General features: G+C 39.3%; 1 protein-coding gene across 2 annotated transcripts; it reads left to right on the top strand.

Moving 5' to 3' along the window:
* Positions 1-103: 103 nt before the first annotated feature.
* Positions 104-10,547, top strand: SLITRK5 (SLIT and NTRK like family member 5). Of its 2 annotated transcripts, none has more exons than XM_075918829.2 (2): positions 104-918; positions 3,203-10,547. In XM_075918829.2, exons 1-2 carry the CDS (start codon positions 723-725, stop codon positions 6,046-6,048), a joined length of 3,042 nt encoding a protein of 1,013 aa, XP_075774944.1. In that variant the 5' UTR covers positions 104-722; the 3' UTR covers positions 6,049-10,547. The 2 variants fall into 2 exon arrangements, with proteins under 2 accessions (XP_075774944.1, XP_006122780.2); XM_006122718.5 differs by lacking the exon at positions 104-918 and adding an exon at positions 966-1,550.
* The last annotated feature ends 15,879 nt before the right edge of the window (positions 10,548-26,426 follow it).

Raw genomic sequence — 26,426 nt, 5'->3', positions numbered from 1 at the left:
AGCAGCGGAGGCTGCCAGCCCCCAAGCAAGAGAAGCGGCGGCGGCTCTGAAGTAGGAGGCGGCAGCCGGGCTCCCAGCTCTCCCGCGCTGCGCGCTGCCATGCCCGGCGCGCGCCGCCAGAAGCAGGGGAAGATTAAACCCTGGCACGCAGCGCCGCCCCCTTCCCCCCCTCTCTCCCCACGCCAGTCTGGGTCTGACTGAGCCGGCGGGGGGACCCGGCCGGCAGAGGAGCAAATCGCGCGGCTGGGGCGGGGCGGGGCTGAGCTGGAAGCTGCTGCAGAGCCGGGCGAAAGTTGCCCCGCTCGGCGGGCAGGGGCAGGCGCGCCGCGGCCCGGGGGCTGGCTGTATCGGCATGCGGGGGCGTGTGTGCGCCAGCTGGCTGCCCCGCAGCGAGAGGCAGCCACGGCGCATCCTCCTTCTCCTCCCCTTAGCTCCCTGTGCACCGACGCTCCCTGCCTTCCCTCACCCCCTCGCTCTCCTTCCTGAGCCCTCCTCGCCCGCCTCTCCCCTCCCCTCGCCCCGCGCTCTGGACCCTCCGCCGGCCCGCCTCCCTCCTCCCTTCCCCCTCCCCACTCTCCACCCTCAGCCTCCCCCCCACCCTCTTGCTCGCCCCTCCCTCTCGCCACCCCCACCCCCCACTCGCTGGTCGCGGGGCGAGCGCTGAGAGCAGCTTCGGGAGCCAGCCCTTGGCACCGCCGCCGCCGCCGCCGCCGCCGCGCTCCATGTGTGTGTGCCGCGGGGGCTCGGCGCACACTGGGCGGGGGGCGCCGTGTGCGTGCGTTTCCTCTCCCCCCTTCCTGTCTGCGAGCCCCGCCGCCGCCGCTCGCCTTCGCCCGGCCGGCTCGCACGCAGCGCACCCCCCAAACAGACAGCTGTATGGGTTGCCACAATGCTTGGGCCCTGGAGATTTCAGGCTCAGTAAGTATCGGGGTTGACTCCCCCCCTCCCCTTCCTTCCTTCCTGCCGGTGTCTTTTTGTGGCTTCCCAATCGCCCCCCTCCTCCTCCTCTCCAGCAACTCCTCCCCTTCCCCCTCTGGAACAGGATCTCTCCCAACCCGGGGTGCTGTTCAGTTAGGCGGCGATGTCCGGCGGCGGCTGCTGCTGCTGTCGGCGGTACTGAAAGCTGCCTAGAGCCGGCCGTGCAGTGCGGCGAGCTAGGGTTTGAACTCTTCGGGGGAAAGCAATACACCCCCTCCCCCCTCCGCGCCAACTGTGACCCTCCACCGAGAGCTGGCAAGGAGCGGCGCACAGCCATCACAGACGGGCTTCCCAGGCAGGATCGCAGCCGTGTATAGCCCAGAGTCAACTTTATTTTCTTTCTCTCCACCCCCGTGGGGGGGTTTCTGAAGGAGGAAAGGGGGAGGGGAGACTGTATTTATCTCCTTTACTAACCGTAATTGAATTAAAGTTGCAAAACGGCCGGGAGTTTGATAGTGCCCCGGCACGTTTCGCGATGGCTTTTTTTTTTTTTTTCGGTTTGGCTTGGTTTGGTTTCAAGCCCAGGCGGTTAATGGATGAATGGATCCGATCGGGCTGAGAGAATTTGCAAGGTAAATGCTCTAACTAGAAAGATTTCCGCTGCTTTCATGCAGTGAAGCCATTTGGCTTCGGCATTTTCGATCCGGTAGACATTGGGTGACAATTATATGCATATATTTAATATATTTATAGTCGTCGAGACGCCCGATTCCCTGCGGCTTCCCTGTGCTGCAAGTGCTAGGTTTCCAGCGTTGAACTCGCTGCCACAAGAGATCTCTTGCAGTGAGGAGACTTATTTTTAGGGTGCGTTTCTCCAAGCGAGTGTTGCTGTGAGGACCGAGGCTCTGAGAAGGTTGACGGTAGAAAATGCAGTCCTGCTCCACGACCACAGTATTTAAGTCCCAATGACTTCTTAGTCTTCCCCCGCAGCGCCAATAGCAACATATACACATATTCCGGCTCTTAATATTATCTTTAGTGAAGTAGGAGAAAGCTGCAAGGAGACAGACTGCAAGAGAGAAAGAAAATCGGATTTGTTTCCGGCTAGATGAAATTCGGGTATTAAATCACTGACGTAGGTCAATGGTAGATTTTTTCCCCCCGTTGGCTTTCAATCAGCGCGGGTGTCTTCTCCCCTAAAGGATGAAGAGCACTGACAGCCATCGTTGCTTATAAGCAGCATCTCCATTTGCTTGAGATCTATTTAAATCTTTCTGCTTCTATGAGACTAGTTTTACAAAACATTGGAAATAACAGTATGCCTGATATGGCTTAGTCTGCGAAGATGCTCTTCACATTTTATATTTTTTTTCACAAATGTTGGGTGAGTGGCTCAGACCTCTCTCTCTCTCTCTCTCTTTCTCTCTCTCTCTTTCTCTCTCTCTTTCGCTCTCCCTCTCTGTGTTCATAAATATTAACGGAGTAAGATTACTTATGTGAATGAAGATGCAAATCCCACCATTCAATACTATTACTAAAGCGAGCTAGTAAGTGCATTCAGTTACACGGTGGATGTGTTCCATTGCATTGCTGGAGAAGTCCGTTACAAAAGTTAAGTGTTTTTTAAAAATAATCATATATATGTATATAGAGACATAAACCGTATTAGGGTAGAGGTGAATTCTGGGATTCACCAGGATTCTCTGTTTTAAATTAATGTACATATCTCACGGTCCCCCTCCCCTTTGGCTTCCTACAATGGCAGTTCCAGCAGTGGTTAAAAATAATCTCGGTAGCACCTTGTAAAAGTGGGGAAAGACCTTAACAGTGAGCTGTTCGCTGAAGAGGTTCTGAAAAGAAGAAAGAGGGGTGGGTAATAGGGCTGAGATGGGAAACCTCGTAAAATGGTGCTTCTTTTCTTTTAAATTAGAACCGTGAAACCGAACTGACAGCCATTTTATGTATATTTATGGGGCTGGTCATGAAAAAAAATCGACGAAACACTGAAATGTAGCACATATGAGTAGAAACAGAATAGTTCCCAGTGTGACCTTACCTTTTAAAAACACAAAAGACGTTTAACCTACTAGGAGTTGCACATCATCCTTTCAGATAGACTCAGTGTTATTCAGATTTTAAAGCACTTACGATTAGAAAAGACAAGATTTTATTTTTAGAGCAACCTTCTTTGCCTCCCACGCTAAAATAAATAATTGAAAACTTTGTGTCCGGTTAGTTTAAAACCTGTACTCTATTATGTTGTTTTCTCTTCTTGTACTTACAGGAGATAAAATGTACGCATGCTGCCCTACAGTAACTTTGGAACAGGACCCCAACAAAAAAATGCATATCTGGATACTGCAGACGATAGCGGTTGCTTTAACATCGCTAGTCCTGTCGTGGGCAGAAAGCATCGAGTATTATGGGGAAATCTGTGATAATGCGTGTCCTTGCGAGGAAAAGGACGGCATCTTAACGGTGAGCTGTGAAAACCGAGGGATCATCAGCCTTTTCGAGATCAGCCCACCAAGATTCCCTGTCTATCACCTCTTGTTGTCTGGGAACCTTTTGAATAGGCTCTACCCAAACCAGTTTGTCAATTACTCTGGGGCTTCGATTTTGCATCTAGGGAGCAATGACATACAAGATATCGAAACTGGGGCCTTTCACGGTCTGCGAGGCTTAAGGAGGCTGCACCTGAACAATAACAAGCTGGAACTATTAAGAGATGACACTTTCCTTGGTCTGGAGAGTTTGGAGTATCTACAAGTCGATTACAATTACATCAGCACCATTGAACCCAATGCTTTCAGCAAACTACATTTGCTGCAGGTGCTCATCCTCAACGATAACCTCCTCTCTAGCTTGCCCAATAATCTTTTTCGTTTTGTACCCTTAACTCACCTGGACTTGAGGGGCAACCGGTTGAAGCTGCTGCCCTACCTGGGTCTTTTGCAACACATGGATAAAGTGGTGGAGCTGCAGCTGGAGGAGAACCCCTGGAATTGCTCCTGCGAGTTGATCGCTCTGAAGGATTGGCTAGACAGTATCTCCTACTCGGCTCTGGTGGGGGATGTGGTTTGTGAAACCCCTTTCCGCTTGCATGGCCGAGACTTGGATGAGGTCTCCAAGCAGGAGCTATGCCCTAGGAGACTCATCTCGGATTATGAAATGCGACCGCAGACACCTTTGAGCACTACAGGGTATTTCCACACTACCCCGGCTTCGGTCAACTCCGTGGCCACGTCCTCCTCGGCTGTTTACAAATCCCCCTTGAAACCCGCTAAGGGCACCCGTCAACCCAACAAGACCAGGGTGCGTCCCACCTCCCGCCTACCCTCCAAAGACCTGGGATACAGTAACTACGGCCCCAGCATCGCCTACCAGACCAAATCCCCGGTGCCTTTGGAGTGTCCCACCGCCTGCACTTGCAACCTGCAGATATCCGATCTGGGTCTCAATGTCAACTGCCAGGAGAGGAAGATCGAAAGTATCTCGGAGCTCCAGCCTAAACCCTACAACCCCAAGAAGATGTATCTGACCGAGAACTACATCGCCCTGGTGCGCAGAGCAGATTTTCTGGACGCCACCGGGCTGGATTTGCTGCACCTGGGCAACAACCGCATCTCGGTCATCCAGGACCGGGCCTTTGGGGATCTATCTAATTTGAGGAGACTCTACCTGAATGGGAACCGGATTGAGCGGCTGAGCCCGGAGCTGTTCTACGGGCTGCAGAACCTGCAGTACCTCTTCTTGCAGTACAACGTCATCCGGGACATCGAGGCTGGCACCTTCGAGTCTGTCCCCAACCTCCAGCTCTTGTTTCTGAACAACAACCTGCTGAGATCTTTGCCCGCCAGCATTTTTTCCGGCCTGACGCTCTACAGGCTGAGCCTGAGGAGCAACCACTTCTCCTACCTGCCCGTGAGCGGGGTGCTGGACCAGCTGAAATCCCTGCTGCAGATCGACCTGCACGAGAACCCCTGGGATTGCACCTGCGACGTGGTGGGCATGAAGCTGTGGCTAGAGCAGCTTAACACCGGCGTGCTGGTGGACCAAGTCATCTGCGAATCGCCCAAGAAGTTCGCCCAGAGCGACATGCGGAGCATCCGCTCCGAGTTGCTGTGCCCCGACTACTCCGACATCATCGTCTCCACCCCCACCCCCTCCTCCGTCCAGCTGCCCGCCCGGACCACCCTGTTCCCCTCCACAGTCAGGCTCAACAGCACGGGCGCGGCGGGGGGCGCGGTGCCCTCGGGCGGCGGCGGGGGCGGCCCCCCCTTGTCCTCGGTGCCGCTGTCGGTGCTGATCCTCAGCCTGCTGCTGGTGTTCATCATGTCGGTGTTCGTGGCGGCGGGGCTCTTCGTGCTGGTGATGAAGCGCCGCAAGAAGGGCCAAGGCGACCCCGCCAGCGCCAACAACTCCGACGTGAGCTCCTTCAACATGCAGTACAGCGTCTACGGCGGCGGGCACCACCACCACCCGGCGCCACCGCAGCCCCGCCACCCCCGCGCCGGCGGCCCAGCCCTGCCCAAGGTGAAGACCCCGGCCGGGCACGTGTACGAGTACATCCCGCACCCGCTGGGCCACATGTGCAAGAACCCCATCTACCGCTCCCGGGAGGGCAACGCGGGCGAGGATTACAAAGATCTGCACGAGCTCAAGGTCACCTACAGCAACCACCACCTGCAGCAGGGGCCGCCGCCCCCGCCTCCCCCGGGGGAGGAGCCCCTGCGGAGCCCCTCTTACAGCGTCAGCACCATCGAGCCCCGGGAGGAGCTGCTCTCCCCGGTGCAAGACGCCGATCGCTTTTACAGGGGCATTTTGGAGCCCGAGAAACATTCCTCCTCCACGTTGGGAGTGGGCACCCCGGGCAATAACCTCCCCGATTACCCCAAGTTCCCCGCCGCCTACACCTACTCCCCCAACTATGACCTTATGCGGCCTCATCAGTACTTGCACCCGGGGGCGGGGGACAGCAGGCTCCGGGAGACGGTACTCTACAGCCCCCCGAGTACTGTCTATGTAGAGCCCAACAGGAACGAGTATCTGGAGTTAAAAGCAAAACTAAATGCAGAGCCGGACTACCTCGAAGTGCTGGAAAAACAGACCACATTCAGCCAGTTCTGAGAATCCCCTCCCTGCCCCCAACAATCACATCAACTCCTCCTCCTTCTCCTCCTCCTCCTCTAGAGTATTTGTATTCAACAACCACACACAAAAACAAAGAAACACAAATGCTGAGCCCCTTCCTCCCCCCTTTAACTCATTTTGTTGTAGGGTGAAGTGCCTTGGCACAGGATTTTCAGCTTCTGGGGAATGATACTGAAAGGGTGTGCTGTTTCATTTTTATTTTTACAAGTAGGAAACAATCTATTGTGTAAACGGGGCACAACACTTGCTCTTGTGTGTTTGTGTGTCTGTGTGTGCTGGGGAGGTGGGAAGAGGGTTTACTAAGGTCAGATTGTGCAGGTTACAAGTACAAAAGTCATAGTCACTTCCATTTTTGTTGGACAAGCATTGCTTAATTTTATTTTCTCTTTGGTTGAAGAGTGCATCACAGGTTTCCCCCTTTTAGCTCTGGGTGAGTCTAACTGGCTTTTAAGGAGAGATTGCACACCCAATTTAATACAAGGTTTCATTTTTTAAGGATGTGTTTGTATGCTTTCTGGACTTTTGAATTAAATATATATATATATGTGTAAATATACACATGTGTATATATATATATATATTATGATCTTTAAAAAGATCACCAGAGATGTGGACAAATCATTAAAGAGTACAGAGATATATAATCCATAACTGATTAGTAAAATAACTTATTGATGAACTATAAGAATATTTTATTGTAGCACCTATTTTTATATGTGCATTTCTCTTTCCTTCATTATTTTAAGGTCCAGTCTTGAAAATAATTGCATTATCCTAGTAACTTTATTCATGAAAGTAGTCTTGACATAGGCACACATCCTGAAAACACTTAGGCAAATGAATACCTTTGCTCCAGTGTGTGGTTCCATATATTTCAATGAGTAAGTAAAGTTATTCACATGCCCAAAAGTTTGGAAGGTTGGGGCCATAGGCAGTGCAACTGTTCTTATAAGTAAAGTTACATGGATGTGTAGGTGTTTTTCAGGATGGGGCCCACAGTCTGCTCAGAAGTGTTGTACTACATGCAGAGCTTTATTTCCAAAGCTGAAGTGGCATCAGGAGGACATTTAAAATCACTAAAATTAACAGTAATCATGACCAAATCTTAAAAGACAATCCAAGACAAGCAATCTGGATAGGATAAAAGTATATTGTATTAAGACCCTCCTGCTAGAGCAACTAGTTGGATTAACTGGTGAGGGATATGTGGAAATTGTTGATTTTAGCAGAAAAATTGTTTTTTTTATTAGTCAACCAAAATATAATGATTTGACTACTGTTGTAGCCAATTTCTGATTGTTTCGTAAAATGCAATTGCACTTGTACAGATCCATATGTATACTGGCACTTTGAAAGACCAAATGATGGACTGTACAAATCTCTATATAATGTCTTTACCCCTTTGGGCATCAGGCAATGAAAAGGATATCCATACATACGACATCACTGTAACATGGGACAACTGGTGTCTCATATGTATCCCAGCACATGTAATTTTTAAAAAAATATATAATTTCTGAATAAACACTTGATAACTATTTCAAATATAAGGACATCAAGTAATGATTACCTGAAATTCACAGTATCTCAACAAATTCATACTTTGGTACGTGAAACTGCCTTTAGTAGCAATCAAGTCTGAATAGAAAGGAATTAATAATCTGATGTGTTCTCTAGGTTATTGTCAAAACACAATATATTGTAATTTATCAAGGTACCTGACATGGATCAGAAGTGGATATTGCTATGTGAATCATCAACATGCTTAATAGTATAGTTTCATGTTTACTTTTGTTTCTTTTCTAAAGACTTCATTTTATATATGGATCAGGGTAAGTGATATTTCACATTCTTTTTAACCTTTGTCTCTTAGGTTATTATTTTGGAATTTGGCAAGGAGTTGATAATACATCTGTTTTGCAAAAGGGCTCTGTTCTGTGCTGCTTTTTTCCACTTATGTAAAATGTGTATATTTATTTTTGTTTTAAACTGGTGTTCAGAAATTCAGGATGAATGATATATTGGGATATGTACTTCCCTTCCATCTTGCCCTCCTCTATCTAAACAAACAAAATCAAGTATGCATGACTGCACACAAGTTTGGACAGTTTGGAAATGTGAATTTTAAATGTGAACAAGAGATTCTGCTTGTTTTATTGCAAAAAGAACAAACACATGACATTATGGTATATATTGTTCTTGATCTGCAGCATAGTATCATTGAAGTTAATGAGAGTTGTAAGTGCTGTTTGAAATCTCTTTCTGCAGTCTTTACTGAAAAAAACCCTCCCTTTGAACTATTTCAAAAGCCAGTGGTCCTGATTCTCTTCTCATTTACACTGCTGTAAATCAGGAGTATCAAAAACTGCAGTTACACTAGTGTTAAATGGCCACGAAAATGAGATGATTAAGTGCATTGGCTTTCAGAATGACATGGAAGAATATTTTCTTAGTAATGCCTCAGTGATCGGGGCAGTATGTGGTCCTTCAGGTGTGCACTTTTTTTTCTTGTGCAACGAAAATGCAAGTGGATTAGACTTATGGGTGGTTTCAGTAGGAATGCAGGATCTGGTCCTTAATGTGACAGGTACATTTTACATGGCATTCTGCCACAAAGAGGCAGCATCCACAAGTGAGTAAATGCACAGGAACAGCTTGAATTTATGAGACATGGGTGGTAGAAATGCCTGAAGAGTCTTTTTATGTCAAAGTTCCTGATGCTGCTATTTCTGATGCCAGTAAATCTGCTGCCTCTATATTCTCTGCATACATTTGATATTTGAGACCAGGAAACATTCTAACAGTCCATATGCTAAAATCAGAATAATTAGTGTAATCTTCTTTAGTGTTCTATAGCACCTACAAGCAGAAAAAAACTATTATGAGAGTCATCATTATAGAAGAAAATTAAACAATCAATTAACCTCCAGCAGAGTAGTGTTGAAGAAGAATTCTTTAAAAAGGCATGAATTTAGAAAAAAGATAATTTACTCATTAACTATCCTGAAATACAACTAAGAGGGTCATTTGATAACTTAGGCCTTAATAGAAATGAGATTGCCCATGGAGAGGCTACAATGATTAATTTTCTGAAGAAAATTATATGTAGAAAGAGGAAATAGAATGACTGATCACGGAAGTGTTTGTGGTTGTGCAACAATTTATTTGTATGAAAATATGACCTTTGTTTTACTAGCGGAATCAGTGAAACCATTCGCATGATGATCTGCTGAGTTAGTGCTGACCAAAGAAGTAAAAGTGTAACAGAAAAATATATTAATTCTCTTTTCTTTAAGCTGAGAATTGCTTTAATAGGGCCATTCCAGTCACTTGCCCTTTTTGTCCAATTATTGCCCTTTTTGACAAGGCCTGTTGAGTTTCCTGAAATGAAAGAGCCATATAGCAATATATTTTTTCAAAAGTGCATGAAAATTCATTATAAGAGGAAAATAAAGGCAAAAGTTGAACTCTTTTAATATAAATGATAGAATCAAAACATGGATTGTGATAATATAATATATAACAGTTATTTATAAATGCAAGTCAAAACATTTCTTTATCTTCTATATTCACTATTGTGCCAACTGTTTAACATATTGATGCAATGTTATACATACATAATTGTGGTTTTAGGATAGATTTTCTTTGGCTAACTATTATGATAATTGTAACATTACCATGAAGGAGCTTATTTTTATATTCATATTTTGGATAACTGGGATAGAATCAGTTCACCACTGTTTCATCTATTTGTTTTCTAAAGATACATTTCTCACCACTATATAAAATGTGAAGTAAATCACATTTTTGGCCAAGCTGGTTTCTTTCACAGAACAACATAGCAACTGTTTCAGGTTAAGAAGATGAAAGATTAATACAAATGGGAAAAAGTCCATACATGTGATATAATAGAGATTAGACATACTGTTTTCATAAAGGAAAACTGTTTCATGATCAATGTAGGCCTGTGCTGATGAGTGAATATGGTGTGTTTTTACTATAAAATGTAGTTTAATTGGTAATTAAAGCCTCTAGGAGCAGACCCAATGTGTTTTTAGTTTCTATGTAATCTTTTAGGCCCTGAGCTAACATTAAATAGCAAAAGGGTGACCAAACTTACTGGCCCACTGACACACATCTGGCAATCTTCAGAAGTTCAAGAACTGGGGTACACCTGCTGGGGCTAGAGCTCTGGGCAGCCATGAGCCTTCTAGAGGCACCTGATAGGTTCAGAGCTTCAGTCCCACTCCTTTTAAAGCACCAAGACCTCCTCCCCACCAGTCAGAAGCCCCTTCATTGCTCTGCGGAAACCCCTATCACACCAACTCACTGCCTCCTCCTCCAGTCTGATAGATCAGTGTTTTTTAAAATGGTCCATGAAACTACTTTGAGAAACCAGCTAACTGCCCACTCTGGTGTGTTTATTTACCTGCTCTGCGGCCATGGAGCCTCACGGCTCCCACTGGCTCCAGTTCACAGGTTGCAGCCAAGGGGAGCCTTGGGAAGTGGTGTGGGCCAGGCTGCCACTTCCCACAGCTCCCCTTGGCTGCAAACGATGAACTGGAACCAATGGGAGCCGCAAGACTCCATGGCCGCAGAGCTTGTAAATAAACACACCTGGGTAGCCAGTTAGTGGTTTTGCAGACCACGGAGAAACACTGTGATACATGGCGAATGGGGATGAGGGGAGCTCCATGAGACTCACATTAACAGTAAAAGAGTTGCAAACCACAGTTTGGCTATCCCTGATAAAGCTAATGGACATATTATTGTACTTACATGGGATGGAATCCCACTGAAATTAATTTAATTCCGTAGACCTTTTCTTTGCAAAACTCTTTCTGATGTCAGTGAGAGGTTTGAGTGCAAAAGGAATGTAAGATCAGACCCAAAGCACATAGACAGCTTGTTTGCATATAGAGGTCAGGATTAGGCTCAAGGTTTCATATATTAAAAAAAGCTGCATCTTAAAATATTTATTTTTGAACAAATATATTTGAAGGTATTTACATAGTGACACAATAGCTCAGATTCAGCACCCCTGTAAAGTATCGTAGAAATGAGTTTTGGCCAGTGAATCTGAGTAGATGTTACACAATAATAATAATAATTAATCATAATTAATTAATTTAACTGAAACTATGCTACACTAAAATCAGTCATTTTATGGGACTATACTACATGGGTGGTATATTTTAATTTAATTGTAGACCTTTTTTAATTTTTATATGATCATCTCTGGAGGACAAAAAATGCTTTCTTTATATTGTGCTGATATCCAATAACATATTTCAGTTTTATTTACAATCAGAACACTGTTCATAGTACTATTGACAATTGTTCCATACTCCAGAACATTGACAGATCATAAAGCAAAGTTGATTACAATAACAGCACTCTTTAGATGGGATTCAATTTTCTCATCACAAATTTCATTTTAAATATACAAAAGGAAAATCATAAATATAATTTCAGGTTGGAAGTGCATTTAGTTAAAGAAGATGTGGTAGCACCTCGATCTTAATGAAGATGTACTACTAATAATTTAATTTTTAAAAGTTCTTGCATACATTTTTAAGTCATCAGAGCTATTTGTCAGCCATATGCTTTCTGGGTGCATAAGAGGGATGCAAAGTCAGCTAGATTTTGCTTGATTATATCTAACAAATTTGAATATGGTGTATTGCAGTTCATTTAAATTTGGTTTGGGTTTCACATTATTATTAAAATACATATACACACATGTAATGTAACAGACCTATCTACATAAAAATGATATTTTGCTATATATCATAGCAACTCTCTTAAATGTAAAGGAAACAAGATGAAAGAACATGAGCCATACATACTATTTACTTTCTGTGAACATTTATTTCTTTTGAGGTCTAGTGCCCCTTGATATGTACATTTAACTTTAATGAGGATTATTCAGGTGCATCAAAGGGAAAATAGACCAGAGGGTGAAATTCTTACTCCTCTGAGGTAAATAGCAAACTTCTATTGACTTCAGTGTGGCCATGATTTCACCTAAAATGTTTTTAAATAAACTGTATTCTGACATCTTTAACTTAGATCATATTGCGTCTCCTGGTGTGTTTTTTCCCAATATCCTTCCATATGGATAACTACTTGTCAAATTACAGTATACAGTCAAAAAGAAAACCATAAAACCATACCTTATAATATGCATCTGAATGATTTTTAGAGATTATTTTATTTCCTTATATCTCTTTTCTCTGTCAAATCAAGTTAGTCTTGGTCTTTTTTTAACTGAAGTTGTTAAATTATTTCAAAATTTAGTATGTAATGTGATCAGTCTTGATTTTGGTTAATATATTAAAATATTGTGAGCTGGTAGTGGTGCAAATATTTAGAAGCACTGTGTAACATGTATCCTTGAAAATAACCGTCTAGCTCCACAGAACAGAGTTAACAGATGTGTTCTGTTATTGTTGTGTTTTTCTTTCTTATTAGACATGAATCACAATGATTGTTTTTATTTTTCAATATAAACATTTTAATATGCTGCCTGATTAACATGCAATATCTGTTATTTGCGTAAGGTTGTAAACCTAATACTCTTAGAAAAAAAATGTGGACCGATACTGCATTCTTTCATTAGGCTCTGATGCTGATCAGTTCCATGTAGGCAGACTTGTGCTTGCCATAGCTCCAACGATTTTAATAGAACTCTGCCTGTGCCTTCACAGATTGGACTGCAAAATCAAGCAAAATCCTCTTTGAAGCCTATGGGAGTTTTGTTTAAGGACTTGTCTAGAGCAGGGAAATTTCCATAGTTGTAGTTACAGTGATGTAATTACTAGTGCAAATCCCTAATAGAGATACACTGAAACATTGAAGAATGAGGTTTTCTCTTATGCAACTTTGCTTAAAACATAGTAGAAGTGCTATCTTACACTAGTCCAAAGCCTCTACACTGGTATTTTGCACCAGGGTAATTACAGTAGTAAAAGACGATCCCTATAGACAAGGCCCGGATAGGCATAGTAGAACTGTGTCCAAAATATTCATTTATATCTGTTCAACATGGCAAATAATAGTTTCTAGCAAATAAATGAACAGATACAGTAATACCTAATGGATCAGTAAAACCACTGGCTCCATTGTGCAATTTCTTATTCTGAATTTAAAATATCACAGTCTTTACTAATGCGTAATTACACACATCAAATCTTCCATAAAATGTAGACATGAAGTATTTTTCTACGATATACAAAGCTTTATATAAACTTTCCAGAAACAACTTTTCACAAATATTAGGAATAGCGGAAGTAACATTACTAAATTTGTTAGTATTGGCTAATCATGTTTTGTCAATATAATAATTTATGTACCAAATGTTTTCCATCATTTTTCCAACAACTCTCCGTAGTATTATGAAGACATTTTTATTAGATGCATTTTAGGATCAAGGATGTTATTGTGGAGAAAGAGAAGTGTTTATTTTCTTCCCTGTTTGTCATAATCTCAGATGAACTGTAGAACTGTCTGAAACAGGTACAGTAGGTACACATCACACCTCACTTATTTGAATGTTTGAAAATTAGTTACTTCTATCTCTGTTCTTAATCAACATAATGTCAGAATTCCTAATTTCAGCATTGACTGACATTTTTTAATTTTAGTTTGTAATTATCTAATGCAATCCTTTCTCCTTTCCATATTATATTACATTTCTCAGCTGACCTTATCTCTTAGTCTCAGTATCAGTATAAGGCCAAACTCCTGATCACTTAATTAATCATTATAGTTCATTTTTTACTTCAAACATCTAATGATAAAATAATTTCTGATAGCAATGAAAAAAAGTCCAACCTTAGGCCATAGTCCTGCAACTTCTTATATATATGAATTACTCTGCTCATTTGAGTAATCTCATTTACTCAATGTGACTAGTACTGTGAGATTAGTTATGTGGTGTTTGCAGGATCCAGTCAAAATATGGAGACAGTACTTACAGTCCTGAGTCATAGATTTGTATGAACTCCAATTTACTATTTTGGAAACTGTGTCCCACTAAAGACTGTAGAATTAGGCCATTATAATTATATTTTATGTTTCCCTGATTAAAAAAGAGAAAAATCTTGTACAATATAAAAAGATTTTCATGGTGGCATAATACCGTTTACTGTTTGTACTGATTTAGATAACGTACAAACAGTAAACTTTTGGAGAGAAAGGTAGTGTAGTTAAGTGAAATGATCACAAAGGTGACCAGCAGGAGGGCCTGAGTTTGAATCCTGGTTTAGTCATTGCAGAGCCTGCTTTTTTTTTCCTTAATGCACTTGTCTGTTAATTGGGACTGATGATGATAACAATTATCCCAACTTCCCCTTGTGGGTATTATAAGGATTAATTAATTAGGCAATGTCTATGCAGTGTTTTGAATGTAAAAATCACTGCAAAAATGCAGAACATCATTTGAACTTGAAAAAACTTCTTTACATATGTAGCACTCTCACTAAAGTTGGGAAGTTTATTTATTTAATATAGTTTTTAATTAATAGTTAGATTTGGAAACATTTATTTATATATGTATTATTTTGGCAGATAATCTCGGTGGCTATATTACCTATTACATTTTTCTTTAGTTCCAATATTCAAAGTTGCAGAAATTACGGGTTTTTAACCATTTTTTAATTGTAACAGATTTAAATATTCACAGTGGTAAGAAATTCTGATGGTATCATACAATCGGTGAGGTCAGACACCAATTATTTAATTACTATAGACATTGAGATTCAAAAACTTTATAACTTTATAACCATTCAAATGCAAATTAGCAACATAATATGTCAAAATATGCAAAGTCCCTGCACACTATATTGTTATCAAACACCATTTTTCTTATGTTGCTTATATATAAACATACATTATTGTTGGGGAAAATATCTTTTAGTTATGAAAGATATATGAGATATCCGCATTTAGGACAAGTCTACAAAGCAGGGCCGAAGCTGATATAAGCTTTGCAATTTGAGCTATGTCAATTGCATAGCTTAAGTCGAAATAGCTTAATTTGGCTTTTGGCGTTGTCTACACAGCAGGAAATCTGAGGTAGAACACTCTTCCTCTGACTTCCCTTACTCCTTGTGAAGTGAGGGTTATGGGAGTCAGAGTAAGAAGTTGACATTGTTTCAACATTATGTCGAAATAACTGCTTGCTGTGTAAACGCAGACTATGTTATTTCGGAATAATGTCAGTTATTCTGAAAAAAAACCTGCTTTGTAGACATAGCCTTAGTGACATTTACTGATAACAATTTAGTCTTTCCAAACTTTGAATAAGGACTGCAGGATCTGAATGAAGTACAGTTTGGTATGTCTACAGAGCCGCGTTATTTCAGAATAACTGACGTTATTTCGAAATAAAGGATGCATCTACACAGCAAGCCGTTATTTCTAAATAGTTTGGAGATGTAGGATTTCTTACTCTAACTCTTGTAACTCTCATTTCATGAGGAGTAAGGAAAGTCAAAGGAAAAGTGTTCTTCCTTCGACTTCCTGCTGCGTAGACAGTGCCAAAAGCTGACTTAAGCTTTTTTGACTTCAGCTACTCAGTTGATGTAGCTGAAGTTGCATATCTTATTTCAACTTTTGTCCCACAGTGCAGACATGCCCTCAGAGAGCACATTTATCCAATTGTGGTACCAAAAGACAGGTTTGTAAATCTACATTTAGGCACCTAAATAAGAAAGTTTGCTTTATTTTTAAATACAATGAACATCTGCAGTGCCTGTAGATGTCACTGAAAAATGACACATTGGACATTGATTCTTTAATTTTAGTCATCTCCAAGTTATTATTAACAACAGATAATGAAATATGTTTGTTAAAACTATGATTTTTATGTTGATAGTGATTTTTATACTTGCGGAAACATCTACTTTGCATGGGAGGTTTTCCATTTGTAATGAGAATCCAAAGTTTAGCTATTTCTAGTGCTTTTAAAACCAGGCAGTGTGTAGAAAGGGAGAAGATTGTTTTGTCCTATCTTATGTTTGCATAAGTATATAAAAATCCATCTATCCTCATTTATTACATGAGTATGAACACCCTGTATTTTATAGAGTGGAATTATAGTGTGATAAAAAATCCCACTGACAGGAAAATGTTCATCAGAGATATTAAAATTGCTATAGCAAACTGATGTATGAAGTGAAGATGTGGTATTCTGTGAATATAGGAGACATGTTCAAGAAGAGTTTGTTGACAACTAATTCATAATAATCTGTCTTGCATACATATACTACCTTTCATTTCAAATTATTCTAAATTGTCGTATACATTTGTGTCTTCTCTTGCTCTTAGAGAAGTCAATGGGACAACTGCATATGGGTGCAAGAGCAGGTACTTGTTAGGTTAATAAAAAAATTGTATAAAGATCACTTCACCTGCCACTGAAATACTTAACAATATACAGCAACACTAGCCACTGGTTTAGGAGAAAAAGTAAATATTGTTATATCCTGATGATATTGGTAGGAAAGTTTAACTAGGCAAAACACAATTTATCCAAATGGGAATATGAAGCACATATGAGCTCTTAGTTAAGGCTTCCCTCCCAGCTCTTAGTTAAAACTTCCATGTTAGGATTCATTCAACACACACTGTATTGTAGTATTTCTACATCTACTCTAATTATTTGCTCCAGCAGTGTTAATCAATTTGGTGTCACTTTTATGGTTCATCTAATATGTTTTGAACTTTAAAACAAATGCACCCAGATTTTTGACCTCCACATTTTTTTTTTTTTTTTGCTTTCATGAGAGCTAAATAATTTTAAGTCTATATAAAGAGTTCTGGGAAAATATTTACTAAAAAAAACAAAACAAAAATGTCCCACCACTACGTATTTTTTTCCTCATTACTTTTCATTAGCTGCCCGAGGAAGACTGATTGTTCAAACTAGTGTTTGGCACATACATCTATATTCCTGCATTTTATGTATTATACTATAGAAGCCAGAGGGGTCTTATTTCAAGATTTTCATATTTCATTCTTCAGCTGTGTAGCAACACATATACCATCCAATCTGATTTTTTTAAATGTATATCTTTCTGTATCAGCAGTAGGTAATAACTAGCCTGTGAGCTGGATGTGGTTCATAAGGGTTAGCCCCTGTTGGTCCACCACCACTTTATGTACATGCGCCTCTGCAGATATGGCCACTTAAAGCTCCTGTTGGCCTTGGAGCACCCTTCCCACCTAATAGGAGCTATGGGAAGTGATGTCTTTTTCCCATTGGCCAGGAACAGTGATCGGCAGCCAACAGGAGCTTTGAGTGGCTGTATCTGTGGATGCACATGAAAATAAAGTGGCAGTGGCCTGCCAGGGGATAACCTGTCAAACCCCCTCCCAGTTTATTGTCCACCCCTATACTAAATGATTATCATATCACAACTACAGGAATACTATAGGTGACATGTAAAGGGTAGCATAAAATGTAAAAAAATGGCTTATGTCCTATTTCAAATCTTTATGATCTCTAAAGAAGGTCTGGAATATTTTTGTTGAAAAAGTAGCCTCCTTTTTTTTTCAATTTTTTTATATTAGGTGTATCATCTGAGAAAATTTATTCATGACAGGAGATTAAGTGAAATTATAACACCATAGCTGACAAAAGGCATGTGTAAATAAGGAAGGCAGAATTTTGTAAGCAGACTTTGTAAAGCACTTGGGAACAAAATCAAATTACAATCTTTTGGAAATCACCTTTAATAAATACACAAAAATTCCAACTTGGAATTGAACTGTTTTTTCTCTGCTGCATCAGAATTCAAGGAGAGCAAGAGCTAAAGTAGCTTTAAAAGGCACCTCCCAGTGCATCATAGGAGCAATCCTGTGTGGTAGCTCTCTTTGAAAGAATATTAATGAAGGTTGCTTGTGGCAGGTTATTTACATATACAGACTGAAGCTCTCCTCTTAGTGGATTACAGCATGTATTACAGCATGACTGTAGAAGCATCTGTGAAAACAATGGATCTTGGTTGAATGAACAAGGGCTCCTGTTTTTTCACCAACTTTCCTAGTTAGGTCAACCTTGTAGAACCTGATGAGAATTTCTTTTCAGTCTATTAATTTCTGATATAATATAGGGCTTCTGATTTTTTGTTGTTTTAACCAAAAATATCAATAAAACACTCCATTCCAAAATTCAATGTTTATTCCAAAAAAAAAAAAAAAAAAAGAAGAAGAAGAAGAAGAAGAAGAAGAATGCTGAAAATGGTTGTTTATAACTAAGGGCTTGTGTACATGGAGCAATAATATGGTCTATGGGGTGTGATTTCTAAAGTGCGCTGATGTGTTGTGCATGAATTATTCCATACAGAACTTGCTGGTTCACATTAAAGGTACCCTGATGCACTTTAACATGTGCTGTTTGAAACAGTACTATGAGAAAATGCACAAGGGAACATTACAAAGAGATTACTCTTTATGGAATATACAAAGCCCCCAAACATCCTCATTTTGAACATCTACATAAAACTAAAAATAGCCCTTCCAAATTAAATGAATAACCCCCCCCAAAATAGAAGCCCTATATAATGCATCAAATCTACCAAAGGTACAAACAGTTGTACAGAACTATCTAAGATTATTTGTTTTGGACATGTTTATAACACTCTAAAAGGTGTCTTACATACATTAGAATATTAAATAACTTTCTGATTATTATGTATTGAACTCATTTAATATATTGCTCTTTGTGGCATCTGTCAAATGGCAGAGACAGGCATTGAATCATTTTTAAATAAAATTAGGAAACAAACATCCATTAATTGACAGAACTGGTGGAATTTAGCAGTTCAGTCAAAACTAGGATTATTTTTTAACTTCAGGATAGAATTACTTAGTGGGTACTGGTAATTGAATCTTATCTTTGTATTTCCTTCAATTTTTTTCTTACAAGAAGACTGGACATGAACCCTTTAGACAGGAACACCCCTTGCAAATCAGAGGGAATTCTGCATGTGCAAGGAGTGCATATTTTAATCTTTAAATAAATTTAAATAATACTGTGCAGCAAGCCTATGCTAATAAAAGGGCTGAGTGACTTATGCAATATGGAATTGTTATGTGCAACTGGTATTTCAAAAGTATTATATTTGATTAGGGCCAGATTCTGCATTCCTGGCTGAAGTGTGTCTTGCTCAGAAAAAAAAACAAAAAACAAAAAGAGCCCTCTAGGATGTGGTTGTTGATGCCTCTGTATTATATTTGGTTACTTCAGTACTTCTTCTGTGGTAACGTTTTACTGAATAGCATATACTTTTCCTTTTCTGGAAAAATTTCTCACTTTAGTAACATGAATGATGTGTTTGTAATTGTCTGGGTACACTGAACGAAGGACAGCAGACATTTGATATGGATTTTAATCAGGCAACAACATTATTATACAGATGTCTGGGGCTATGCAATAGTCAAAGTGTACAGGGCAGGCAAATCTCTATTTATTTAAATAATTACCAGGGTTTCCACCAGGGTTCCCTTCATTTTCGTCCCAGTCACTCCAGCCAACCCATGGCTTGTTCCTTACCATTCACCCCCTCGTCAGAGGATTAAGATGGGCTATGAGGGAGCAGGGTTTAGTTCCCTGCCATATCAATTAAAGGGATTCCCATCCTCTGCCCCATTCTGTTTCTTATCTAGCACTTCCCCTTGTGTCCTTTACTAGACCATTTATCTGGTAACAGGATGCCTTCCCAATTGAGTACCTGCACTGGACATCTGCCACAAGGAGTCTCCAACAATTGGCTACCATTCTTTCCCTTTGCCTGTTGTATGGAACAAAGAGGCTTCCCTCATCCATGGTTTGCACCTTTATGCCCTTCAGACCTGACATTCCTGGGGGTGGGAGTCAGTGCCACAAAGCTGACCACTGTTTACATTTTGCAGCAGTCTCTGACCTCATCCCTGCTACCCCAATCATAAAGCACAACTGCCCTCCCTTGGGATGCCCAACCAACATCTCGCCTGCTTTAATTAGCATATAGGTAAACATTTCTGTAAACACAAATTTCCTTAGTATAAAGTGGCATTGAAATAACACTTTTTTTTGCACATGCTCAATATAGAAGATAAGATTTTCTAAGAAAAAATATACAATGTCTTGAATTTTTCCAGATATATTTTTCATGGATTAAATAAAATTCTTGCTAGTATACAAAATATAATCTTCTCTAAAATACATTGCATACTAGTTACCTGACTTTTATATTTAATTCAAATACTTGGACAAAAAAAATCATACTGTTCATAGAATTTTTTTAAAACCCACATTGCCTTTATTGTAAAAAAAGAGTACATTGGTAGTTTAAAAAAGTTAGAAATCAGATACATTGGCTTTAGTTTAATTATTTGCACCTTTAATACTATAAGAGCATAATTAGTGTAAGTAGTCATCTGAGAAACTATGATAAAATTTACATTTTCATAATGTATTGGCACTTTTTTCTCATTAATGTAAAATACAAAACAAAGCATTTTACCAATGTATATTTACTTATTAAAATTTCTAAATATTTGTTATTAAACTGAAATTTAGAGGATTTACTCTTTTAAGAATTATTTTATATATGATACAAAAAGCCATATTTAGGAACACAGATTTTCATGTGATATTGCTTCTTTCAATGGTTTTAAATGGTTTGATGTTTAATAGCATGTATATTAAAGTGCAATTCAGTAGCAAAAATATTACTTTTCAATTCCATACAGGTTGCTGGTGTTTAGAGCCCAAACACTCAAGGATGTAAGTAACTACACTCCTGTAAGGCATTCCCATCAATATCAGTAACGCATGGAACTCAAGTTACACACAGGTCCGTGTATTTGCAGGATTGGGCCCTCAATATTTGTGTGCGTAATCTGCAGGCAGAACTTCTACAGAGCTCACTTGGATTCTTAATCTCACTGAGTCATAAACTTTTGCCTGACAGCTTGCTATTGGAATGAAAATACATCTTCCCATTTTGTAATAATTTGCTTTATAAAAGAATACAGAACAGAGATCAAATAACACTAACACATCGGCTATACAGTGAGTTTCCTTATAGAAAAAATCCAAAGAATATTTTTGAATTTGCAATATTAAATATTGGAAACAACCTATATATATTTAATATATAATATTTATTTATAGCTCTACATATGTATATAAGTATATGTATATTCTTCATTATACAGCATCATGGATGTACGTGGTGTCTGTATATGTTTATATCTGTATATACAAGGATCTATGTACTATACAGCACATTAGATTTAAATTATACAGCAAGATGCCCTGATTTATGTGGCAGAGTTTCACTGAATTCTGTGACAATGTTAATTAATTAAAAGTCATTAGATAACCTTCATTGTTACTGGTGTAATTAAAAAATAAGTTCCACTTTGTGGAAATAAAAGCCTATTAGTTTGCATTATGACAGAGGTATATCATTGCTGTAGGCCTTAGGAGAAGAGTCTTTATTTGTGATTGAACCTGCTGGGGTGCAGTGAAGCATGCAATGGCAAGACAGGTACCAGGGAATGGAGAATGTCTTGAGGGAGGACTCTGTGCATCTTAGAAAATATTCATCAGCTAAAGGCGGTTTGTATGCTGAGGCATTGAAAGAGGATACTCCTCTTTCTTCGAGCTCTTATCTTCTCCCTCTGTGTCTGAGCCTTTCCCTCTGCTTCCCCACAAAATTCAATTAATTTCATCAATTTTTTGAGAAAATCAGGTGTGATAGGTAACTCTCATCTTTGTGTATTGTGAATCATGAAGGCTCTACCTCCTTCTGCCTCCTTTCAATAATTCTGGAGTAGCACAAGGATATGAAAAAAACTTGCTCCTGGGAAAAATATAGACAAAAAAAAAGCAAAAAGAAAAAGAAAACATAATGGCAGGCAAATAAGCTGAAGAGCTAAACGATGATAAGAAAATGGCCATTTTGTGTACATGAGTACATCTACACAGCACCCTTACTTCAAAATAAGTTACTCAATTTGTACTACGCAAATTGCATTGCTTATTTCAAGATTATTTCGAAATAAAGTGCTATTCTGACAAGTCCCTAAACCCTCATGGAACATGGGTTACAGAGATGCAGGAATAGCACACCCGTTATTTAGAAATATATTTTGAAATAATGGGCACCTTTAAAGATGTGATATTGCTATTTTGGGATTCTTCCAGTATCTCGAAATAGCCCTGATGTCTAGACAGAGCCTTGGTGGCAATCATCGCCAGAGATTTCTGCTTATCAGAATGGTACATGGTTATTTTCATGCATATATAATCACACTAGACAAAGTAGCCTCTGTGCATGAAAGAAAGGGAAATATATGGGAAAAGATAGAGACAGAAAGTAATATTAATATTTCCTCTCTGTAACTACTCTTAATACAGGGCCAGATTTTGGTCTTAGTTACATGTCTGCAACTCTGTTGACTTTGGAGTGTTTGCATGTATGTATGAGTGAACAACTGGAATGTGCTTGCTCTTCCTAAAATAAAAATGATTTTCTTCTACATGGGTTTTACCTGAATAGTAACAAAAATAATTACCCCATCTTATGCCAAAAATGTAAAATAATGACTCTTCCCTTATCTATGTTTTATGTCTGCTATGAGCTCAAAAACTCTGTAATTTTACTAAAGCAGTTGACACAATGATCTCCTGCATTTATTTGTTATATTGATTTGTTTATGATGCTCCTCTCAGTTTTACATTGGTAAATGCTATTGACTTTCTTGCAATTAATCCTGATTTGGATCAGTGGAAGTTAGAGGAGACAGTCTTTGTAAGAATGCCACCATTTATAGATCTGCTTCATGGTGTGAAACAGGGAAGTTGTTCAGAATGCAGGAGGGATGAGCCTGCAAACAGAAAGGAACAGACAATTGGGAAAAAAGTGGAGAATACAAAGGATAAACTAAATCATAAACCAAAAAAATCTTAAATGTATATCTATAGATTTAGGCTAATCTAGATTATGTTATTGGCACTTACTGAGAATATAAACTAACTTGATGGAGACTGGATTTTTTCAAATGTTTGGGACAAGAACTCTGTTGTTGTTTTTTTTTCATTTTGTGGACATGAGTATGTTTACTAAAATAGAGCTTAGATCCTGAACAGTGCTTCTAGGGACTAGTGACTAAGAATAATGAGGACAAGTATGAGCCTTAACATAACATCATTGTGATTAGTATCTGCATGTGCTTTAACACGTTTTAAGTATTTCTTCATTACTTAAAAGTACCACATGCTTTCTTTCAATATCCTATCACTGTTATCTGTATGTCTCTTGTGAAAATCATTAATGTAGACAAAATGCAAGGGGAATCCAAGTCATCATATGTGTTGGAGTTTTGCTAATTTTGTGTCTAACCCAAATTTGAGAGTGGGTTTCTAGAACTATAGTGAAAGACTGATACATTTTATATTACTTAACTAATCTTTTATCATTTAACTAATGAACAATATTTTTCTAATTGAATTAATACTATTAAAATATTGTAAATTCAGATATTTCAATATTAGAATACTCTTACTATAAAAATAAATATTTGAGCCTCTGTATCACATTTTGTGTATTCACTGTAAAGTCCATAGTGCTTTACACATGGGTTGAAACCTTGTTTGTATGGCTTCCAACACATGGAGGGCATATGTGGTACAGTGCATTGCTTTGATACTCCAGGATAAATGTCATTACATTTTAAATAAATTAGGTAATATTCCCTTCCCCTTCCATCAATGTGCAGGTTGGTCACTGTTCATTTTAATGAGTATCAATCTCTTAATATGACTGAGGATTGAAAAAACATTAATGGTGAACCCAATGACACAAAAGTCAAAGCAATCTCTGTGTGATGAATAGGCTAGATGTTTAAAAATATATATGCTCAAGACTTTTGATAATTGTTTCAGTAAGTGGGTCCTTCACATTAATAAATTAAGGGTTAATACATTAATGCTGGTGCTAAATATTTTGTTATCTTTGAAAGACCGAGATTTAGAGCCAGATGGGATGAAGAAAGAACATTTATAAGTATGAAGAGAGAACATTTATAAGATAGAAACAGAGGTGTGGTAAGAATGTTGTACTTACACAATCACTTATGTACGCAGCTCTGCACATGCTTATGTATTCATGCAAATATCAGAATCTGCATATTCAAATGGCATTTGTCTATAAAACTGCACACAGTTTGTGTATACAGGCTTTATCATTTGCCAGTGCAAGTGACTGTGTAAGAAAATTGCTCATGATTCCTGAACTCAACTAAAAAGGAAGGGTTTAAGTCACTTTGAAAATGTTGACCTTCAAATAATACAGGCTGATAATAATTTTCTGTCAAAATCTCTCTCATTAAAATATTCTTGATGCTCACAGAATATCAAATCTTCATTTCTCATTTCAGCTTGCTGTAGCATTGGTAATATTTCTGTTGAAAATGTCCTTTCTCCCCCACCCACACAAACACATGCACATTGAAGGGAATATTTATAGCATCATATTTCCAAATCTTTTAGCATTGCTAGGGTTAGATATGTTTTATTCTGTGGCTTATTTTTTCTCTCATTACTTTTTGCACATTATCCTCCACCTGACCTCTCACATCAGCATAAAAAATAATTTTTCCTCAATATTGATATTTGAAAAGCAATTGACTTGAACTTACTTAACTGTGAGATCCTTTCTATATTTCTGTAATCCAGCCTTGCTCTTCTGTATAAACGCATGCATGCTGTTATGTCTTTGAATATGGGATCTAAAATGTAGTGAGGACATTCTCTACCTCCGTTTTGTATGATATGTTTTAGTTTGCTTTCAACCTTCTTGTCCTGAAATAGCAAGTTCATTGAAATAGCATTAGTCTAAATCCCTGCATAGTGTGGTATACTCCATACATCTTTTGTTAGGCAATAAATGAGAGTCAGAATCTGGCTGAAACCACTATCATCGTGAATTGCCACTTATGTGGCTTTTTCTAAAAGTTCATGTAGTGCCAAATCCTGATCTCAGACATCTTGAGCAAGTTATACTGATGTCAATGAAGTAGTGTAGGTGGAAATTTACTGTGTTTTAACAGATTCTTTTTCATTTACATTATTTTATACAATAATGTGATTACAAACTGATACTGAAATAACTTACTTCCTAGTACTCCTAAAATGACTGATAAATGCAAAATGTTCTTTAGTATTACTTTTATTTTGGGCCATTCTGTTACCTTTATTCACTTTGAATAGAATCTTGTGCCTGCATTGACTTCCAATGGACTCCCAGGAAGAAAGATACTACTGCACACGTAACCAAATCTGGCCTTTAATACAAAAGACTACTGTCTTCTTGGTTTAAATCCTCATTATTTCATTACTGAAGATCATGCTGAACAGAACTGACATCATTCTGTGGTTACTTTCTGGAATGAAAGTATCTCTTTCTTAATAAAACCAAAGCTTTAAACTAGAAAGATAACATGCAGACATCCTTTCAAAAATGTTGCATTCCATTTCTGAAGATCCCCCCACACTAGGTAAGCTTTGTCTAGGATTTTAATAAGGAGATTGAATATATATATTTTAATGTACACACTTTGTATGACTCAATCATTTACACACATACAATAGAGGAAATAGGGGAGACTATTTTCCCTCCATAGGGTTTTAAACCAACAAAGGAGCTGTAGAAGTTACAATGGAACTTTTATTATTTGCCCATTAGGTTTTGGATATTCTTTTGCTATGTGTAAGAAATCATAAACAATACAAATACAGGCAATGGACATATTCCTTGTCTTGGTCTGCTCACATTGCATGTGTCCTATTTCAGAAAAAAAACCAAAATATTATGGAATGAACACCATTAGTATAGTATTGATATGTGTTACAAAATGATCTGTGAAACATTTTAAAGTTATAAAGCCCATGGCAAATGAATTCTTGCTATTAGTTGAACTATCAGCTACCACTTGATATGGTTGGGGTAGGGGGAGAAAAAGGAAGCTGGTGATTTTAACAAATCACAAATGAACACTAGGGCTACGTCTACATTGGCCCCTATTACAGAATAGCGATGCAAATGTAGAACTTTGGAAGAGGCAAATGTGCGGGGGATTTAAATATCCCCCGCGGCATTTGCATTTTCACGTCCGCCGCTTTTTTCTGGCTTGGAGATAAGCCGGAGAAAAGCGTCCAGACTGGCGCGATCCTCCGGAATAAAGCCCTATTCCGGAGGATCTCTTATTCCTCCTTGCAAGTAGGAATAAGAGATCCTCCGGAATAGGGCTTTATTCCGGAGGATCGCGCCAGTCTGGACGCTTTTCTCCGGCTT

Source organism: Pelodiscus sinensis, chromosome 1 (assembly GCF_052426305.1).
Source record: "Pelodiscus sinensis isolate ZL-2025 chromosome 1, ASM5242630v1, whole genome shotgun sequence".
NCBI lineage: Eukaryota > Metazoa > Chordata > Testudines > Trionychidae > Pelodiscus > Pelodiscus sinensis.
Note: the sequence above shows the minus strand (reverse complement) of the source record. Positions and strands in the feature narration are given on the sequence as shown.

Excerpts from the sequence above, each read along its gene's own strand:
- SLITRK5 (XM_075918829.2), top strand. The coding sequence starts at position 723 with ATGTGTGTGTGCCGCGGGGGCTCGGCGCACACTGGGCGGGGGGCGCCG. Across the intron at positions 919-3,202 it reads CCCTGGAGATTTCAGGCTCA|GAGATAAAATGTACGCATGC; the intron begins GTAAGTATCGGG and ends TTGTACTTACAG.